The 19,893-nt window shown below is 47.2% G+C and overlaps 1 protein-coding gene across 3 annotated transcripts in view; it reads left to right on the top strand.

The window, feature by feature from the left end:
• The window catches only part of PRICKLE3 (prickle planar cell polarity protein 3), a 99,066-nt gene that overhangs the window by 59,677 nt on the left and 19,496 nt on the right, over positions 1 to 19,893 (top strand). For 2 of the 3 annotated variants that reach the window (XM_063936565.1, XM_063936563.1), the window contains exons 3-5: positions 9,070 to 9,250; positions 9,336 to 9,449; positions 10,351 to 10,491. In XM_063936565.1, the coding sequence (XP_063792635.1) occupies positions 9,070 to 9,250; positions 9,336 to 9,449; positions 10,351 to 10,491 (436 nt within the window). The remainder of the gene's footprint in view (positions 1 to 9,069; positions 9,251 to 9,335; positions 9,450 to 10,350; positions 10,492 to 19,893) is intronic. The other variant, XM_063936564.1, reaches the window with a different exon arrangement.

Here is a 19,893-nt window from a genome sequence, read left to right as displayed (position 1 = left end):
CGATCGACGTAGAATTCGCCCCCTATTTTGAAACCCAGAAACCGCAGGGAATCTGGGTGTAGCGGGAGTAGCCGAAAGGCCGACTCCACGTCCAATTTTGCCAACAGACTCCCCGGACCACAATCCCGCACTAATCGCAGCGCGTCGTCAAACGACTGATATCGAACTCTGCATTGGGCTTCCGGGATAGCGTCGTTGACCGACAGCCCCGGCGGGTGCGACAAGTGCTGTATCAAACGAAACTTACCTATGGCCTTCTTGGGCACTACCCCTACTGGGGAAATGCACAAGGAGGGCAACGGGGAAAGGGCGTAGGGCCCAGCCATGCGCCCCAGCCCAATCTCCCCGTCAACCTTCCGCCGGACTTCCTGCGGGAATTCCCGAGCCGATCTCAAATTCTGGCGTGCAACCACATACACCGAATCCGGGATTGGCAAACGAAAACCGTGCTGAAAGCCCTGCAAGAGAAACGATGCCGCCGACTCATCGGGGTACAAGGTAAGCCAGCGCTGCAACTCGGGAACTATAATCGGGGAGAAGGCCTTACTTGCCAATTCCACCGGCCTCGGTGGAAGCGGCAGGCTTACCGCCTGTCGCCGCGGTGCATTCCTTGGCCGGGTGACTGGCTCCGCACAACCTGCATGAGTGGCGAAAACGACAGCCCGTTCCTTTGCCGCATTTGCCGTCGTTGTAGGCAAAGCACTTGCCTTTTCCCGTCAATCGAGAAGCCACCGCCCCGGCCGCCCCGGGCTTCTTGGCCGTGACGTCCGGGGTGGGTTTGACCTGCTGCGTGACCTCCAACCACACCTCAACATCCTTAAAACCCGCGGGCAGGATGGGGTTGCCATCCTGATTGCGACGAAACTTCTCGTCGTAATCCCGCCACGCGGAACCCTTGGATTTTAAGTACATATCGTGTACTAAAAACAAATATTTCACCAAGTTGGCATACTCCGCGGGACGCGATTCCGTGTAGCAAGCCATGAACACCAAAAACCCAAGCAGCCACTGGTGAAAATTGCGAAACGCATTTTCCCCAATACCACCCGGTTTCTTGGCCGCGTCAAAACCCTGCCGCATTTCCTCTGTAAGGGTGAATATGTCTACATACTTCCCCTTACGTATTTTTTCCCGCATGCGCTTACGAACCCCTCTTGTCACTGCCGTGTTGGCGCAATGTACCATCTCGCCGTAACGGGGAGGGTCGGAGGGGACCACCTGCGCAGGAGCGGCCACCTTGTGCGCCTCCTTGGCCATTCGCCGCGCGATGAGCCTAGCTAATTTACGCGGGCGCCGCGGAGAGCCGGATGATACGCTGCTAGAAGACGAGGAACTACAAGTTGAAACGTGTAAAGGAATATTTAGCTCACCGGAGTTTGAAGGACCCGGAACCGCGTCGTCCGCTGCACCCGCCTCCGCTGATGGCCGTACCTCCAGGTTCGCAGTCGCGCTTGTCCGTGACCTTCGCCTCGTGACGGGCGTAGCCCCTGAATTAGACGGAACCTGCAAGGGAGAAAAAGAGGGGACAACCGGCACCGGGGGAACCAGAACATCATTAACACTTGTCCGCAAATGCGGAGGCGGAGAGCCCGTCCCCCCGTTCCGTGGCGGATGGCCGCCCGGCAGCTGCAGGGAGGGGGCCCCCGCCGAGGTGTACCCGATCGACTGCGTAAAGGCTGACCCGCTCACTGCACCGAAACTCGCGGGGTAAGACGGCCGCCACGCCGTATGCGGCGGGCAGCCGCCCGCCCCCGCCCATCCGTATGACGCCGGAAGGAACTGAGGGGGCGCCGCGAGAGGGGGCCAACTCTGTGCCACCTGATACCCACCGCCCGGTGCCTGCCCTGACTGCAGGCCCGCAAAGGCCGGCAAGGGCACCGCGACTCGGGGGCCACCGACCGACCACGTGGACTGCACGCCGGCGCCCGCGCTGGCCCCGTGCGGGGAAAACTGTGTGCCGGACACCGTCATGAAGCCCATGGAAGGCATGCTGGCGGCTAAGGGGAATGCTGGAGCCGGAGGCCACGCAAAACCCCCGGGGAAGGACTGGCTCCCCGCGAAGCCTTGCTGCGCTGCTACCGAAAGCGCCTCGCCGGGCGTCATAAAAGCCGCCGAGACGGATGTCTGTGTGGACCCAAACTGAAAAAGACCGGGAAGGGCGTGGAGAGGGGTTTGAAAACCGACGAGCGGGGGCGCCGTTAATGGCGTCGGGGCGTCTGACACCCAGGAGGAGCCCGAGCAGGCCACCGAGGCCGGGGGAAAACCCTGCCATGTGACTGCCGCCGGGGTGGGTGTGGCGGCCGCCGCTGCCACGTCCCCCGCCCCGGCGACACTAGGCCCAAACGGCCCAATATTATTTAAATTGAGGTGCGGTGTGCTAAACCCCCCGCTGGAGGGGGGTAGTATGGGGCCCTGTATTGTCCCGGGGACAGCGGGAGCCGCTACCCGCTGCCCTGGGCTCATATCCCCCAGCTGCATATTGACCCCCCCCTCGCCACCCGCAGCTCTGCCGCGGCCGTCCGGCACAGCTTGTGCCCCCAGGACGCCGCCGAGAGCCGACCGCGGGGATGGAGGAGGAGGGCCGGAGGCACTTATGGAAGGAGGGAGGGAAGTCGTTTCGCCCGCGGGAGGCGCCGGGGAGCGCGGCCCAGCCGGACCGCGCGCACCCGCGCCACGTGCAGAGCGGCCGCCGGCCGCCGGAGGGGAAGTGCTGCAGACGCCCGAGGCAGGAGGGAGAGGAGAGGCCCGTCCCGCTGCGAGCGCCGGGACGCGCGGCCCGGCCGAGCCGCGCGCATCGGCACCACGTGACGAGCGGCCGCTGGCCGCCCGTCTCCGTGCGGCAGGGGAGCGGGCTGTAACTGCCCGTCCCCGCCGCCTGTCTGAAACAGGGGGAAGTCCTCTCTGTGGCGCAACGCTCGGGGAGCGGGAGCGGAAGGCGCTCCCCGCATCCACGAGGCGCCGGGGGGGGGGAGCTGCACGTTTTGGACGAGGCATGGCAGAGGGGGGAGAATCTGCAAAAGTAGACAATGACACGCAGAGAGGGGGCACAGCACTGTATAATGCCCTAGAGAAGGCAAATTAAATTCAAAAAAAAAAAAAAAATTTACAGGCAGTGAAAATAAGCAATAGTACTTATCCTTCCTGGGGCATAAACTGAAAGGCAAGAGGGAGTCTAGCAAGATGGCCACCCCCTATATACTAACCTAAGACCCTCCTCTTCATCCTGATGCACAACCCCTTAAACCAATAGGAAAAAACCAACCGGGAAAACTGATCTGCCTAGCAACTGCTTAGTCATTTAACAACCAATCACAAAAAGTTGATCGCTTATATGGCCTCAGGCTTATGCAGCCTTCAGCTTATCTAAATATTAAGAACTTATTATACCAAAAACAAAGTATAAATTTACACAATATTTGCTACGTGCTGTGGTTCCAGTTTCCTGGTGTATCGTATGCGGGATCAGTATGAAATCCCTGCACTCGGGATCCCGGCGTTCAAAATACCGAAGCCGGGATCTCGCTGGAGAAAAAGCAGACGGGGTGAGTAAGGGGTGTTCTCCCGTTTCCCCACCACCTTAACCCCAACCTTCCCTACCCGCAGCCTAACCCTAACCACCTCCCGGAGGTGCTTAAACCTAACCTTCTGTCCCCGGGAACCTAAACCTAACCCTTACCCCTCGCAGTCTAACCCTAACCCTCTGAGGGGGGTGCCTAACCTTAATCCCCCCTCCCTGCAGCCTAACCCTAACCCCCTGGAACGCAGCCTAAACCTAACCTCCCCCTCCCGTCGTGGCTTACCTCTCCAGCACTGCGGTGTGTCTTCGTTCATCATCTCGGCTGTTGGGATTCCGGCGCCGGGATGGTGCACCCATTCTGGATTCCAGTGTCGGCATTCAGAATAGGGTCGGGATTCCAACGTCGGGATTCTGACTGCTGGGATCCCAACAGCTTCCCTTGTGTGCATATAAATATGGACCCCCTTCTGAATTGAGTAAACCCACTGAAATCCAATATATACAAGAGCTGCCAGTAACATTCACAATTATGGGGGTCATTCCGAGTTGATCGCTAGTGAAAAATGTTCGCAGCGCAGCGATTAAGTGAAAAAGCGGCACTTCTGCGCATGCGTATGCGGTGCAGTGCGCACGCGCAACGTACTTCCACAACGGCCGATGTATTTTTACACAAGGTCCAGCGAAGATTTTCAGTCGCAATGTCAGCCGCAGAGTGATTGACAGGAAGTGGGCGTTTCTGGGTGTCAACTGACCGTTTTCAGGGAGTGTTTGAAAAAACGCAGGCGTGGCTGGACAAACGCAGGGCGTGTTTGTGACGTCAAATCCGGAACTAAACAGTCTGAAGTGATCGCAAGCTAGGAGTAGGTCTGGAGCTACTCAGAAACTGCACAATTTTTTTTTGTAGTCGCTCTGCGATCCTTTCGTTTGCACTTCTGCTAAGCTAAGATACACTCCCAGAGGGCGGCGGCTTAGCATTTGCACGGCTGCTAAAAACTGCTAGCGAGCGAACAACTCGGAATGACCCCCTATGTGCAGCTAATCAGAACTGCAGACATTTGTAACGGCCTATGAGTTGCCGAAACTGGTGCAATTTTGGTGATATAGGGCCTAATTCCGACCTGATCGCAGCAGCAAATTTGTTAGCAGATGGTCAAAACCATGTGCACTGCAGGGGAGGCAGATATAACATGTGCAGAGAGAGTTAGATTTGGGTGGGTTATATTGTTTCTGTGCAGGGTAAATACTGGCTGCTTTATTTTTACACTGCAATTTAGATTTCAATTTGTACACACTCCGCCCAAATCTACTCTCTCTGCACATGTTATATCTGTCCCCCCTGCAGTGCACATGGGCCCTCATTCCGAGTTGTTCGCTCGCTAGCTGCTTTTAGCAGCCGTGCAAACGCTAAGCCGCCGCCCTCTGGGAGTGTATCTTAGCTTAGCAGAAGTGCGAACGAAAGAATCGCACAGCGGCTACAAAAGAATTTTGTGCAGCTTCAGAGTAGCTCCAGACCTACTCCTAGCTTGCGATCACTGCAGACTATTTAGTTCCTGTTTTGACGTCACGAACACGCCCTGCGTTCAGCCAGCCACGCCTATGTTTCACCAGTCACGCCTGCGTTTTTTCACTCACTACCTGAAAACGGTCAGTTGACACCCAGAAACACCCACTTTCTGTCAATCACTCTGCGGTCAGCAGTGCGACTGAAAAGCGTCGCTAGGCCTTGTGTGAAACTACATCGTTCGTTGTAATAGTATGACGCGCGTGCGCATTGTGCTGCATACGCATGCGCAGAACTGCCGGTTTTTTGCCTAATCGCTGCACTGCGAACGAAAGCAGCTAGCGATCAACTCGGAATGAGGGCCATGGTTTTGCCCAACTGCTAACAAATTTGCTGCTATGAACAGGTCTGAATTAGGCCCTTAGCCAACAGATTTTCAGCAATAATAATGTAATAGGAAAACCAGGTTGTTTCAGGGTATGGTTTAGTGATTGTGTCATTATGGCTCCACACAGTGGGGGGCGGGGCCATGATTATATTAAATGCAAACTGCATCATCAAACCCACAGGCCGCACACTCCAGTCAGGAAATGGGCAGCATGCAGGAGAGAGGTCCACTCTTTCAGGAGATTTGACGAGGGGGGTATACAGCAAAGTTTCTCTGCCTTCAAAGGCCTCCCAATGCCGGGTATAAGTAATTCCATCTCAGGATGGTTTTATATAGCATCCAAAAGCTAAGCCTTTTGGCTGCTTCATAATTTGAGTGTCTGCGGTAACATGAAAATAGGTACAAAGGATAAATAGACCCTGAGACTGAAGAACACATTGCTATAAGCAGTGTATACATAGTAATACAATAGATGGAGGAATGCAGAATGTGAAACTGGAATACCTCAAGTTTAATTTGTTTGCAAAATAATAATTTATCATAAGGCATAATATATATCCTTACATATATAATTACATATTATGTAAAAACAAAATATTAAGTTTTATGTTTTTTGTTTTTTTTAGTACAATTTACTTCTTTTGAAGGGGTACACTGCAATGTTCAATTTATTTATTTTCCTGTGGCTGACTCTTTATCTTCTGCATTCACAGTGACACAGGTTAATCTCACATTGTGCTGTGTTATTTCATATGTCACATTCCTCAGAGCTCCTAAAATAACTCCCAGCTCACAGGGTTGGTTCTGGGAGATAGCATAGCTTAGAGCGCCATGAAGATGAAGCTACATTGCCTATGAATGCAAAATTAGGAGCCTGTAATCATTGAAGGGATTTACAACCAGATTATTTTGTTGCTTCCACTGCCCCCTTTGCCCCCACTAGCAGAATGCGGAGTGCCCCCCTGATTACACAGTCATTGTCACGATCAAACTTCAAGCGGGCTCCCAAGATCCACATCTTCATTAATCTTCAGCCATCTCTCCTCTTCACCCTCTGTTCCATGCTCACTGTCTACCCGACAGTGCTGAAAGTTGGGTGGTACGGGGTGGTACGACGTACCATTAAGAAATATGGTGTTGGTAGTACACAGTACCACCAGCCCACCAGTGGGACATCATTTATAAAGGGGCATTTTTGTAAAATGGTGTCAGTGGCATAACGGTGTGTGACATAATATGTAATAGGCATTATGGTGTGTGGTATAATGTGTAACAGGCATGTGGCATAATGTGTAATAAGAATTACTGTGTGTGTCATAATGTGTAATGGACATTACGGCAGAGGCGGATTGGCCATAGGGCTTATAGGGAAGATTCCCGGTGGGCCGACGCACCAGTGGGGCCTGTTTTGTTTGAGGACATGTGGTCCTTTTTATAGACATAATGAATAAGATGCTAAATAATTTGCATATATGAAAATGACTTTGCCACTTAGCCTGTGATTGCAGATGATCTAGTGTATGCTCTGTCTGCCTGCTTGGCTGACATATAAGATTGAGTGAATAGTGATTGGGATACAGTTGGTGTAATAAGCAAGAAAATATATCTTTCTAAAGAATGATATAGTTTCCTAAATTCTGAAGCTGTATCATATAATGTGCTCATAATATTTAATTTTATTTCTTTTTAACTTCCCCCTTGATGCTGGACATGCCCACTATCTGGAAAGTCTTGGGGGGAGGGTGCTGCTGCCATGGCCCATGGCTAGACCTTACACCTCTGGTGCTGCCCATGTGGGGCCACTAGTACAAATTTTTCCAGGGCCGCTTTTTGTTCCCAATCCGTCCCTGCATTACGGTGTTTGGCATAATGTGTAAGGGGCATTATGGTGCGTGGCATAATGTGGCCATGCCATTATTGTCATGTAGCCACTCCCCTAGTTTCGTGTGACCACGCGCCCTCATGACACGTGACCATGCCCAATTTTACTATCAGTACCACTAATAAAAAAATTCTACTTGCACCATTGCAACCCGGGTTTTGTATGTGTGACCGGCGGTCAGGAGACCGCCAGTCAAAATAGCGATAGCGGGATCCCCGCATTGAGATGCCCCGGGGGGGGGGGGGGGGGGATGAGCGCAATGAAGCCCCTTGCTACGAGTGGGAACAGTCCCTGTTGGTCAGCATGCTGTCGGGATTAGTGAGGGTGTGGGATGTAGGTGCCGGTAGGAGACCGCCGGTCACATAACATACATCCTGTCTACCCCAGGCTTTCCCAACCTCAGTCCTCAAGGCACACTAACAGTGCAGGTATAGTGATACCCAGGCCTGAGCACAGATGGTTAAATCAAAATAATTAAGGTACTACTTTAGTCACCTGTGTTCAAGCATGGATATCCCTAAAACCTGGACTGTTAGGGCGGTATCCTATTAGCATCTGTACTTTCCCGCCGCTGCCAATAGGATCACTGGGGGCGATCCTATTAGTGCTGGCATCGTTTTCTCCAGATGCCGGCACTTATCAGGGATTATGCTTCGGGTGCCTCAGGCAGGGTTGGACTGTGATGTCATTAGGCCCTGCCCCAAGACAGAGCAATGCCCATGATTTGCGGGTAGGGGGTGGGACTAAAATATGTGATTTGCATCTTTAGCCCCACCCCCTTTCCACAGCTGCACTGTTTTCTGTGGTTTTAACTCCATTCTGCCCACTTCACTAGGAAGCGGGAGAGCTACCCTAAAACTCGGAAGTCCCCTGCAGCTTCCGAGTGGGTGCTAATTAAGTCACCTGTGCCCAAGCATGGATATCTTTAAAACCTGGACTGTTAGAGTACCTTGAGGACAGCATTTGGGAACCTTTGATATAAGGTGTATACGAAACATAAATGCATTTCATGCTTAGACTTGTGTCCCATACTCAAGATATCTCATTATGGTATGCAAATATTCCAAAATACAGAAAATCTAAAAATACAAAATACTTCTGGTCCCAAGCATTTTAGATACTCAACGGGAGACTCAGTAGACTCAACTTGTACCTCCCAAATGGCTGTAACTGTCCAGCCAATGCTTCATTCCAGAGAATGGATAACTCCACTATGTTTCCAGTCAATAAGGCATATGCATCAATGCTTGTAGAAAGAAAGAGGAGAGAGAAAAGTACCAGCCAATCAGCTCCTGTCATTTTTTCAAATACAGCCTGTAAAGTGACGGTTAGGAGCTGATTGGTTGTTACTTTTTCTCTCTCCACTTTATCTCTATGCAAGCGTTGATGCATATGCCCCAAAGTACGATATTCACTTTATTATGGTAAGCTTACTGTTTTATGGGGAGGCGATCACGAGACCGCCTGTCGAGATCCCGGCGGTAACAATGCCGACGCCGGAATCCCAACAGCGCAGTAAGCCACCGTGCCCGTAGCGTGGCAAACGAGCCCGCAAGCGGCTTTCTAGCGCTCACCCCGCTGCTGGCATACTGGTGGCCTGGATCCCGCTGTTGGGATCATGATAGCTGGGAACCCAGTAATAGGTATGTATTCTGTTTTATGTATAGTATATCCTCTCCATGCAACTAATCTTGCCTATATTGATGTCTACTGTACAACTTTTTATTGCTTTTATGCATGTTACTAAATGTTGACTATAATGGCATTTTTCTTTGGTGCAGAAAAATCTGCCAACACTGTCAATGCCCATGGGAGGAGCATGGCAGTGCTGCAGCTCCTCAGGACCTGGAGCGGTCTCTCTGCCGAATGGTGGGTGCCCATCGCTTGTCCTCTGGTGAAAGTAGTTCTGACACTGCGATGGAGAAGTATGCCTGGGTACCCCCTGGACTAACCCCTGAGCAGGTACATCTCTCATTGTCCATCATATTGGTGATGTGCAGTGTTCCTGTCTGTCATTTACTGTTACATTTACTGCCTTCTCTCTCAGATCCAGCAATACTTCAGTTGTATTCCTGAGGACAAAGTCCCCTACGTACAGGGTACAGGAGAAAGATACAGACTGAGGCAACTTCTCCACCAACTACCCCCACATGACAGTGAGGTAAGGGGAATGGTCAACTCCACACCTGAGACTTGGCCCAGCATTTCCACTCTTTGAGGCCTGGTCTTTCAGCAAGCCTCTCTACCCTTATCTTGCTTTTCATCTTTACTATACACAGCTGTAATTTTATGAACACACTTTACCACTTCATGTGCAGCTGAATCATACCTACTGGGTTGCACAGCCAGCAGCTGATGGCATTAATGAGGTCCTCCAGACATTTGGTATCCAGGGAAGTCCAGAGCTGCCTCATGTCACCTCCTGCTGAGTGGACCCTTATCCTTTGCAGATCACATACAGTCATGAAACTACAGTCATCCAGGGATTTGCTATACGGGGAGGTCATATCACCTCCAGCTGAGTGGACCTTTATCCTTTGCAGAGCATATATGAAATCATATAGTCATGAAACTACAGTTATCCAGGGAGGTTCAGAGCTGCCTCGTGTCACCTCCAGCTGAGTAGACCTTTCTCCTTTGCAGAGCACATACTGTAGAAAACACATACAGTCATGATACTCACTGTTTCTCCACCAATCAACTGAAACACCAAGAGGCGACTGTGTGGTTAATAGATTTATTGATCATTTGAGGATGAAACCCAGGTCTTTCATGTTTCCCAAGTCCACCGTAGTCTTACCACAACCAGTTCCTAACAGTTCCCCTATGTACCATAAGTCCTTTAGCAGTTGTTACCAACATCTACTTACTGTATCTTCTCTTGCACTCAGCTCTGGCATTGCCTGCCCTCTGCTTTCTACTGTACACCTAAACTGTCTACTATGCCCCTTACCCCACACTTTGTGTGGCTCTTTGCATGGTTCTGTGGCAGACCCCAGTGCTGCTGTTTGTTCTATGCCAGGCCCAGTACTGCTGTTAGTTGTAAGCCGGTCCTGTGCCAGGCCCGGTACTGCTGCTCTTTGCAGGGAGAGGAAGAGGTGGAGCTGCTGACACTCTTCAACCAAAAACGGAGACTAGAGAATTTGGGTCGTGGGTCTGTGCGCCCGGTCTCCAGAACCATGAGTGGGACGGTGTGCCGTAAGGTAAGAGCACCTCATGTATTTATGTCTGTCACTAGTCATATGCATATAGACGTGTTCTCATACATTTATCTTTCCTGCGCCATATGGCACAAGATGCATGGGGCAACCCAACTGTAGCGATTCCTGGACTTCTGTACTGAATTTAGTATCTTTGCCTCACCGTAGCAGCATCTAAAGTTGCTTATAGTGTCCAGGGCACTAAGGTTTAGTATTGTTGTCGCAATAGAGTTGATATAAAGTTGCGGATTATGCACAACTCTGCATGGTGGGACACATGGCGCTGCTTGCGGTCTTTTCTCTTTTCCCCAGGTTAGCAATGCACGCAAGAGCTGCATGTAGAGCTTGTGTCCAGGGTACCCATGGGGATTCTACATTAGTGATGCAAATAAGATGCATACCTCCCAACATGACCTCTCCAAGAGGGACACAATGCTCTGCTTCTGGACTTTTCTCTTAATTTATGATTGCTGGCACCTGTTTTGAACAGGTTATAAATGTTGTTAAAAATAATGTTACTATAGTATTTACAACTCAGTCTTTGAAACTCACTGACAGACAGTATTTGTTATCTAGTTATGCAGTACTTACTGTGTGCCACTAGGTAGAGCTGTAGCCCCTGTATCATAAGGCTATCAATTATATACAGGTTGAGTCTCCCATATCTGGAATGCTTGGGACCAGAAGTATTTTGAATACGTAATTTTTCCGTATTTTGGAATATTTGTATACCAGATATCTTGGGGATGGGACCCAATTCTAAACACGAAGTTTATATATGTTTCATTTAGGTACGGATGGTGTAATGGTTAGCATTACTGCCTCACAGCACTGAGGTCATGGGTTCACTTCCCATCATGGCCCTAACTGTGGGGAGTTTGTATATTCTCTCCCCGTACTTGCGTGGGTTTCCTCCGGGTACTCCGGTTTCCTCCCACACTCCACAAATATACTGATAGGTTAATTGGCTCCCAACAAATTTAACCCTAGCCTGTATGTGTGTGTGTGTGTGTACATGTGGTAGGAAATATAGATTGTAAGCTCCACTGGGGCAGGGACTGATGTGAATGGACAATTATTCTCTGTAAAGCGCTGCGGAATATGTGTGCGCTATATAAATAACTGGTAATATTAAATAAATTTACACCTTATAGCAGTGGGTGCCTCGGGTCACTTGTAGGGGTGCCCTGGGTTGGTGGTCCAGGACTATTTGAAATTATTTAAGGTAAATATAATAGGTAAAACCAGTGCTGGTGGCTGCCAATCATAAAATATGTGGAGAGACAAAAGCGAATCCTGTCCCTCACCATATCATTGAACCGAAGGATGACATATAAACACAATTTACTTAATTTTATTTTTTTTCTGAATTTCTCAATAAGAAACTTCTATCCTAAGGGCTCCGTCATTTAAAAAAGTTTGTGAACCATTGCATTATACAGTATTATCAAAGCAAAGAGAGAGAGACACAATTGTGAAGGTTTGGGTTCGTAATGCCGGCGGTCAAAATACAATTTGTGGTATACAATGAACTGTAGGTCATTTTAATGTTATATAATATGAACTGGGGCACTGTAATGAGGCACAATATGAACGGGGAGCACTATATATCATAATGTGAATTGGGGGTACTGTGCGGCATAATGTGTACTGGCAGCTCTGAAATGTGACATTGGGTGAAATCAAGCACTACTGCGATTCATAAAAGAAACTAGGGCACTACTATGGGGCATAACATTAAATAAGGCTCTACTATGGGTCAGAAAATTAACTAGGGCACTATTATAGGGCATAAAATTAACAACTGCTGCAGAGAAGTGTCTCTCTAGAAGCATTGGGATGGGGGCCCCTTCAAAATGTTGCTATGGGGCCCACAAAGTTCTGGCTATGCCCCTGCCTAAACCTAAGGCCCCACCTCCGCAGCTAACATGTCCGGCGGCCTGGCAGACGATCGTTCGGGATCCCACGCCCGTGTTGTGTACCTTGTCTGGATGCTGCCACCGGCATTCCGAGATGTGTCAGGATTCCGGCATCTGTATTTTTCTTTTTTTAAACTCTTTATTTATACCAGGAGTGACAAAGAAAATATACAAAACAGATTCAATTGTACAATAAAAGGCGAAAACCAGTCTCCGTGGTATTTTTCTAATTTTTTTTCAGATTACAGAAAATCGAACAAAGAAGTCCCGCAAGAGGGGACCCATTGCGAGGGAGAAAGAAACAAGGAAGAGCAGGGGGAAGAGAGAAAGGGGGGGGAGAGCAGGAGGAAAGTAGAAAGGGACAAGCACCGAAGCAAAAGACAGGGACGATCTAGGCCATAAGGAGAAAAGTATACCAAAGATAACAATATATAATGCATAAACATACCAATATAGACATAGGTATACGAGTCAGGCATTGGTCAATAACTATCGAGTATTGAGAAGAGCCGGATAGCGTCCGGAGGAAGGATCCAGGAACAGTATGGCTAGGTATAAACAGGTGGTATGAATGAAGGGGTATGTCGCATATCATTGTGGGGGAGACATCATGAGCAACCAGGGGCCCCAGACCAGTTCAAATTTATGAGGACAGTCATGCAGATAATAAGTGATCTTCTCCACATTAGCCACGAACCAAATATAATTATTCAGGGCAGGGATAGTAGGAGCAGCAGAGGCCTTCCAATTTTTAGCGATTAAAGATTTAGCAGCCACAACAATATGAGAAAACAGTTTATTTAGGAGAGGGTCAAGATCTGGGAACGGGCGAGCCAATAAAAATACCCAAGGGTCCAATGCAAGCTCTAAGCCAGAGAGGGATTTCAGCATATCGAGTCCACCAGATATGGAAAAGAGTTCCTCGCTGACCACATCCCCGCCAACAAACCGGAGTAGCAGAAGGGAACATCCTAGACAATTTGTCCGGGGTGTAGTACCACCAATAATATAACTTATAGGATGTCTCCTTGAGTCGGGTAGAGATAGAACTTTTAGCTATACCCTCCCGTACCTCCTCCCAACAGGCATCGTCTGGTGGGGGACCCAGGTCCCACTCCCGCTCATGTCGGGTCTGCGATCCCGAGGAAACTCCAACCAACATAGTATAGATCAGCGTTAGCCCTCCACCTATGGGTTTTTTAATACATAGGGATTCAAATGACGTAAGCTCCCGTAATACGTCAGCTTGAGGCAGGGAGAGAAGAAAATGTCGGCTCTGAAAGTATTCAAAAAAAGGAGGGGATAGGGAGGAAAACTTACATTTGATATCAACATCCAGTGGTCTTGGAGAGAGAGATCATATACCACGTGAACCCCAGCGCTAAACCAGGATGTGAAACGAGAAGATGAAACCCCATCGGGGAACTCAGGGTTGTCCCAGAGGGGGGTGAGGGGGGAGTGGGAGGAGGACAAATTGTATTTCCTGAGAGATTTATGCCAGATAGAAAGATGGAATTTTAGAGAGGGAAAAGGTTTCGTTAGAGTGAGCTGATACGGCTTGCCCAGGCCCCACAGCGAAGCCCCAGTGAAAAACTGCTAAGTCGACCCAGGCAATAGTGCCTCGGGGTCACAAAAGAAGCCACCACTTCACTCAGATGGCTAGCCAGATAGTAAAGTTTAACCCGGCGTCTGTATTTTGACTGCCAGGATACCGACCGGATCCCATTGTGAGAGATAAAATACTAGCTAATCATCTTCTACCTTACATTGTACAGGCTGTATATACAAAATGACAGAAGCTTATTGGTTGGTACTTTATCTCTCTCCAAGCTATAATAAAGTCCTCCCGTAGCCTAAGCGTAATTTTATACAATATTATTAGTCATTTTTTGCATGAAACAAATTGTGTGTACACTGAGCCGTCAGAAAGCAGTGGATTTCAGAATATTTTGGATATCAAATTTTTGGATATGGGAGACTCAACCTGTAATAAGTGTAGGTGTATGACTAACATGTAAAGTACTTACGGTGATGATAAAAGTTTGTTTTTCTTAAAACATTTCATTCTTCAAAGAAAACTCTCTTTGCGTTTTAGTTTTTTTTGTGTGGACTTTTTGAATTATCGTTCATGTAGTTCAATTTCTTTCTGATAATGGGGGTCATTCCGAGTTGTTCGCTCGGTAAAAATCTTCGCATCGCAGCGATTTTTCGCTTAATGCGCATGCGCAATGTTCGCACTGCGACTGCGCCAAGTAAATTTGCTATGCACTTAGTAATTTTTCTCATGGCTTTTTCATCGTTCTGGCGATCGTAATGTGATTGACAGGAAATGGGTGTTACTGGGCGGAAACAGGCCGTTTTATGGGCGTGTGGGAAAAAACGCTACCGTTTCTGGAAAAAACGCAGGAGTGGCCGGAGAAACGGAGGAGTGTCTGGGCGAACGCTGGGTGTGTTTGTGACGTCAAACCGGGAACGACAAGCAGTGAAATGATCGCAGATGCCGAGTAAGTCTGGAGCTACTCAGAAACTGCTACGAGGTGTGTAATCGCAATATTGCGAATACATCGTTCGCAATTTTAAGATGCTAAGATTCACTCCCAGTTGGCGGCGGCTTAGCGTGAGCAAATCTGCTAAAATCCGCTTGCGAGCGAACAACTCGGAATGAGGGCCAATATGTTGTTCTTAAGGGAACTATGTTCTCGTTAATTAGTTTATTAAAAAAAACAGTAAACAATGGGGGTAATTCCAAGTTGATCGCAGCAGGAAATTGTTTAGCAGTTGGGCAAAACCATGTGCACTGCAGGTGGGGGGCAGATATAACATGTGCAGAGAGAGAGAGAGATTTGGGTGTGGTGAGTTCAATCTGCAATCTAAATTGCAGTGTAAAAATAAAGCAGACAGTTTTTACCCTGCACAGAAGCAAAATAACCCACCCAAATCTAACTCTCTCTGCAAATATTATATCTGCCCCCCCCCCCCCCCCCCCCCCCCGCAGTGCAAATGGTTTTGCCCAACTGCTAAAAAATTTCCTGCTGCGATCAACTTGGAATTACCCCCAATGTACAAGTGCTGCCGAAACGGCTTTCGTCAGCTCGCATGATGTGTCTCAGAGGTTGAGTTGTTTTTTATTTGATACCCATTAGATTGAGATGCTGTGAAGGAATTGAGATAATATGCCATGTATATAACATGCATTGCTAAAGGGCTTTTTGCAATAGTACAGAATTGACAGTAAATGGATTTTCTAATACCACAAGTGAGGGAAAGACCCCCTATCCCCCCTATATATTTAATAAACAAGGATGGTCTTCCCTGTAAACCAGTAACATGCAACCTGCTATGCTTCAAAGGCCACTAAACTTGTTCCAAAACTATTCTAAGTGCCTCAGACCTCAACTCGCCCATAAATGCCCCTATATGCCTTAGATCCAAACAAGCGCTCAGATCCTACATGTCCTCCAAAAGTCTCACCCATGCCACTAAGACCACCCCACATGCCCCCTCCATGGCACTCAGGCTTCTCCATGCACCCATCCACAAGTACACACACAGGGCTTAATTCAGAGTTGATCGCAGCAGCAAATTTGTTAGCAGTTGGGCAAAACCAGGGGGGTCATTCCGACCCGTTCTCACGCAGTGGTTCTTCGCTGTGGTGCGAACGGGTCGGAAATGCGCATGCATGGCAAACACTTTGCGCACGCGCGTCATTGCCTGGTGATGATCGTCGCCGGGCGACGCCGCCACCAGCGGCAAATGTGATTGCATCGGCGATCGCAAGAAGATGGACAGGCAGGAAGTGTTCCGCGGCGGATACTCAACGTTTCCAGACGTTTTCGGGGAGTGGTAACAAAAACGCAGGCGTGTCCAGGCGAATGGAGGGCGGATGTCTGACGTCAAAGCCGGGACCTGCATCGCTGGATCCATTGCACTGGGTAAGTAGCTGCAGGGCTGGTCTTGTTATGTGTGAAACTTTTTTAGCATAGCAGGGCTGCACAAGTGTTCGCAGCCCTGCTATGCTAAAATACACTCCCCCATAGGCAGGGATTAGTTGATCGCACCAGCAGCAAAAAGTTGCTTGGTGCGATCAACTCGGAATAAGGGCCCATGTGCACTGCAGGCCAGGGGGGGCAAATGTAACATGTGCAGAGAAAGTTAGATTTGGGTGGGGTGTGTTCAAACTGAAATCTAAATTACAGTATAAAAAATAAAGCAGCCAGTATTTACCCTGCACAAAAACAAAATAACCCACCCAAATCTAACTCTCTCTGCCAGTGCCGTAACTAGGCATTTTAGCGCTGTGTGCAAAAAACGGCATTGGCACCCCCCCCCCCCCCCCCCCCACACACACACACACACACACACACACATGCAAGAAAGGGGTAGTGCGCAAAAAATATATAGGGGCGTGGCTTCATGGGGAAGTGGCCACAAAATAATACCAATTCATACTACAGTGCACAGTAGTCTCCATTATTCAATTTACGCTGCACAGTAGCACCACTACACCAGGTAGAGCCCCTTTTACACATTTCGGCAGACAGTCCACCTTTTTACACATTACGGCAGACAGCGTCCCCCTTTTTACACATTACGGCAGACAGCGTCCCCTTTTTACACATTACGGCAGACAGCGTCCCCTTTTTTACACATCACGGCAGAAAATATACACAGATGGCAGCGCTACTGATGAAGTGATTGGATTAGAACAATGTTAAAAAGTGTAACAATTTATTATAGTAAAAACAATAAAACCACTATAAATGGCAATTTTTCTCCTCAAAATACATGATAAAAATTTATACACCACATTCAATTGAATTCTCTGTATATCATTAGACCAATATGTGTCTGTTCCTATATAATATGCCCAGGTAAGTCCACTAGTCCATAGAGGATATATTGTATCAGCACAGTTCAGTTTATAAATATTTACCGGTCACCAATTTAGAGGTGGAAAAGCTTCCATAACTGAGAGTCCATGTTAGACTTGTGATGTCCTCATTAGAAGTGGTGAATTGCTGGAGATGTCCTCTTATTAGTGCACAGCAAGCTGGTAGTGGATCCGGGATTGGTTCAGACACGTGGACATGGTCGCCAAGATGAAACTGGTGTAGAGCAGAAGTGGTGTAGAGCAGGGGGTCCTGACGCGTTTCGCTGCTCCCCAAGAAGTTTTGCAGCTTTATCAAAGGATACCATGTAATATATGAGTTGGGTTTAAATACCCTTACTAATGAGGAGGATTAATAACACTTGTGCTAGTAATCAATCCAATCACTTCAAATAGTAATTAAAACACATTTGTAAAATAACGGAGGCAGACCTATTATGTATATTAATTCTATAAACCTTTTTGAATTGTAATATTATAATCCAGTGTATATATAAACCTTAATTTAGTTCACACTTTCAAATTGAAAACCATGTATAATACGTTTTTCAACCAATAGGTAGCACTGTTTATTATGTGTTACCATGGTGACTAGAAGTTAGACGCCTCTAATTGGCTCCATAAATTGATAGACTGAGAATATAACCAATAGGGACTCGACCTATTGATTGGTCAGTAGCGGTCACATGACTGCAAATAGTAATGACACATTTCTTATTTACTCTGTCTTTCCTCCCGGTCACGTGGCGCACGCCGGTCATGGGGCCGGGTCACATGACTCGGCCCCGACACGCGACCGGGCTGAAAAGACAGTGCTCAAAGTAGTAAAAGGGACGTATCTTCATATATAAAAAAGCAGCTGTCATTCATAACATATAAATTACAATTATGGTCACATGACCACTGATGTCACTGTGCAATAATTCATATCCATTTCCTGGTCACGTGACCCACGCCGATCACATGACCAAGTCACGTGTCCCGGCGCTAGTCTGTGACCTAGAATTGAACCACTTAGAGAAGTGAAAAAGGAGAGAGGAAGTCTTAGTCCCAATTTTAAGGGGATATTACAAAGTTACACATCATATGTTACTTTGAAAAAAATACATTATTCAAATTAGAATTTTTTAGTCGTGGTCACGTGACGTGGTTAACATAAAATATTGGCTAGTATTTGTTTCCTGGTTACATGATCAGCGATGATCACATGACTAGGTCACGCGCCCCATTGCTAGTTTATGACCAGGATCTATACCTCTTCTTAAGAAGAAGGGAACGGAGAGAGAGGGTCCTAATTTTGAGGGGGAAGGTTCGATACTTCACAGTGGTAAACTTCACTCAAGGGGACATTATAAATTTCCACATCACTTATCAAAATAAGCCGTTCAATGAATTGCATATAAAGAAGGACCTAGTAGACAACAAAAATATAAATAATACATAAGTTTTGAAATGTTACATGACTTAGATCATCTGTGACAATCTTACAAATCCCACCTAACAATGTAATATTTTATAGAAAGTGCTACACTATCAAATATATCTTATTAGTTAATAGGAACAATAAAAAGAATACTAGGAAGTAGATCCAATGTATATATATTATAAAAGTACATTTAGTTCTACTGCTTCATTCAACCCTTCAGGGTAGATGGAACCTACTTTGTGCATCCAGTAAACTTCTTGTTTGCAAAGCTTCTTAAAACGGTCTCCACCTCTACTTGTGGCTGGTATATGTTCTACTCCTATTACTTTTAAGCTTCCTGGGTCCCCATGATGATGGTCAAAAAAATGCTTCGATACACTATGTGTCGAGATATGATTTAAAATATTCCTTCAATGTTCTAGGAATCTAACCCACAATTTTCTAGTTGTTCGACCTACATATTTTTGATTGCAACTGCAAATTAATATATAAATAACGTAGGTACTGTTGCAGTTAATGAAACTTTTTATGTCCCAAAGATTCTGGTGGCTATTATTAATTTTTTATTTAGTTACCTGTACATGATTACATGTGATACATTTGTTTCCCCCACATTTAAAGAATCCTTTTGGTTTAGGTGGAAGCCAAGAAAGACTGGCTTCACGTTGTACAATTCTATCTTCATTTTTAAGAAAACTGGGGGCTAGTATATTTTTTAGAGATAGATTCTTTTTAAAAATAAAACGGGGTTCAGATGGTAGATCTTTTATCAATAAATGATCCTGTTTAAGAATATTATAGTTCTTTTTAATAATTTGTTTAATTTCTGAACACTGATCGTTATAGGTAGATATAAACGCAACTTGACTGTTTAGCTGCTTAGGAGATTTTATTTTTGGAACTAATAGATCTTCCCTGTCTATAGTGAGTACTTCTTTAAGAGCTGACTGAAGAATCATGGTCGGGTAACCCCTCTGTTCGAAGGAATCCAGCATTGGTATCGATTGTTTTTCAAAATCTTTTTTCTCTGTGCAGTTTCTCCGAAGGCGAATTAATTGCCCTTTCGGAATATTTTGTTTCCACGGTGGGTAGTGGGCGCTTTTAAAATGTAAATACATATTAGAGCCCACTTCTTTTGTATAATTTGTGGTGATGATGATATTATTTTACAC

The sequence above is a fragment of the Pseudophryne corroboree genome, chromosome 8 (genome assembly GCF_028390025.1).
Source record: "Pseudophryne corroboree isolate aPseCor3 chromosome 8, aPseCor3.hap2, whole genome shotgun sequence".
In the NCBI taxonomy this organism is placed as follows: Eukaryota; Metazoa; Chordata; class Amphibia; order Anura; family Myobatrachidae; genus Pseudophryne; species Pseudophryne corroboree.
This window is presented reverse-complemented; position numbering and strand designations above follow the sequence as displayed.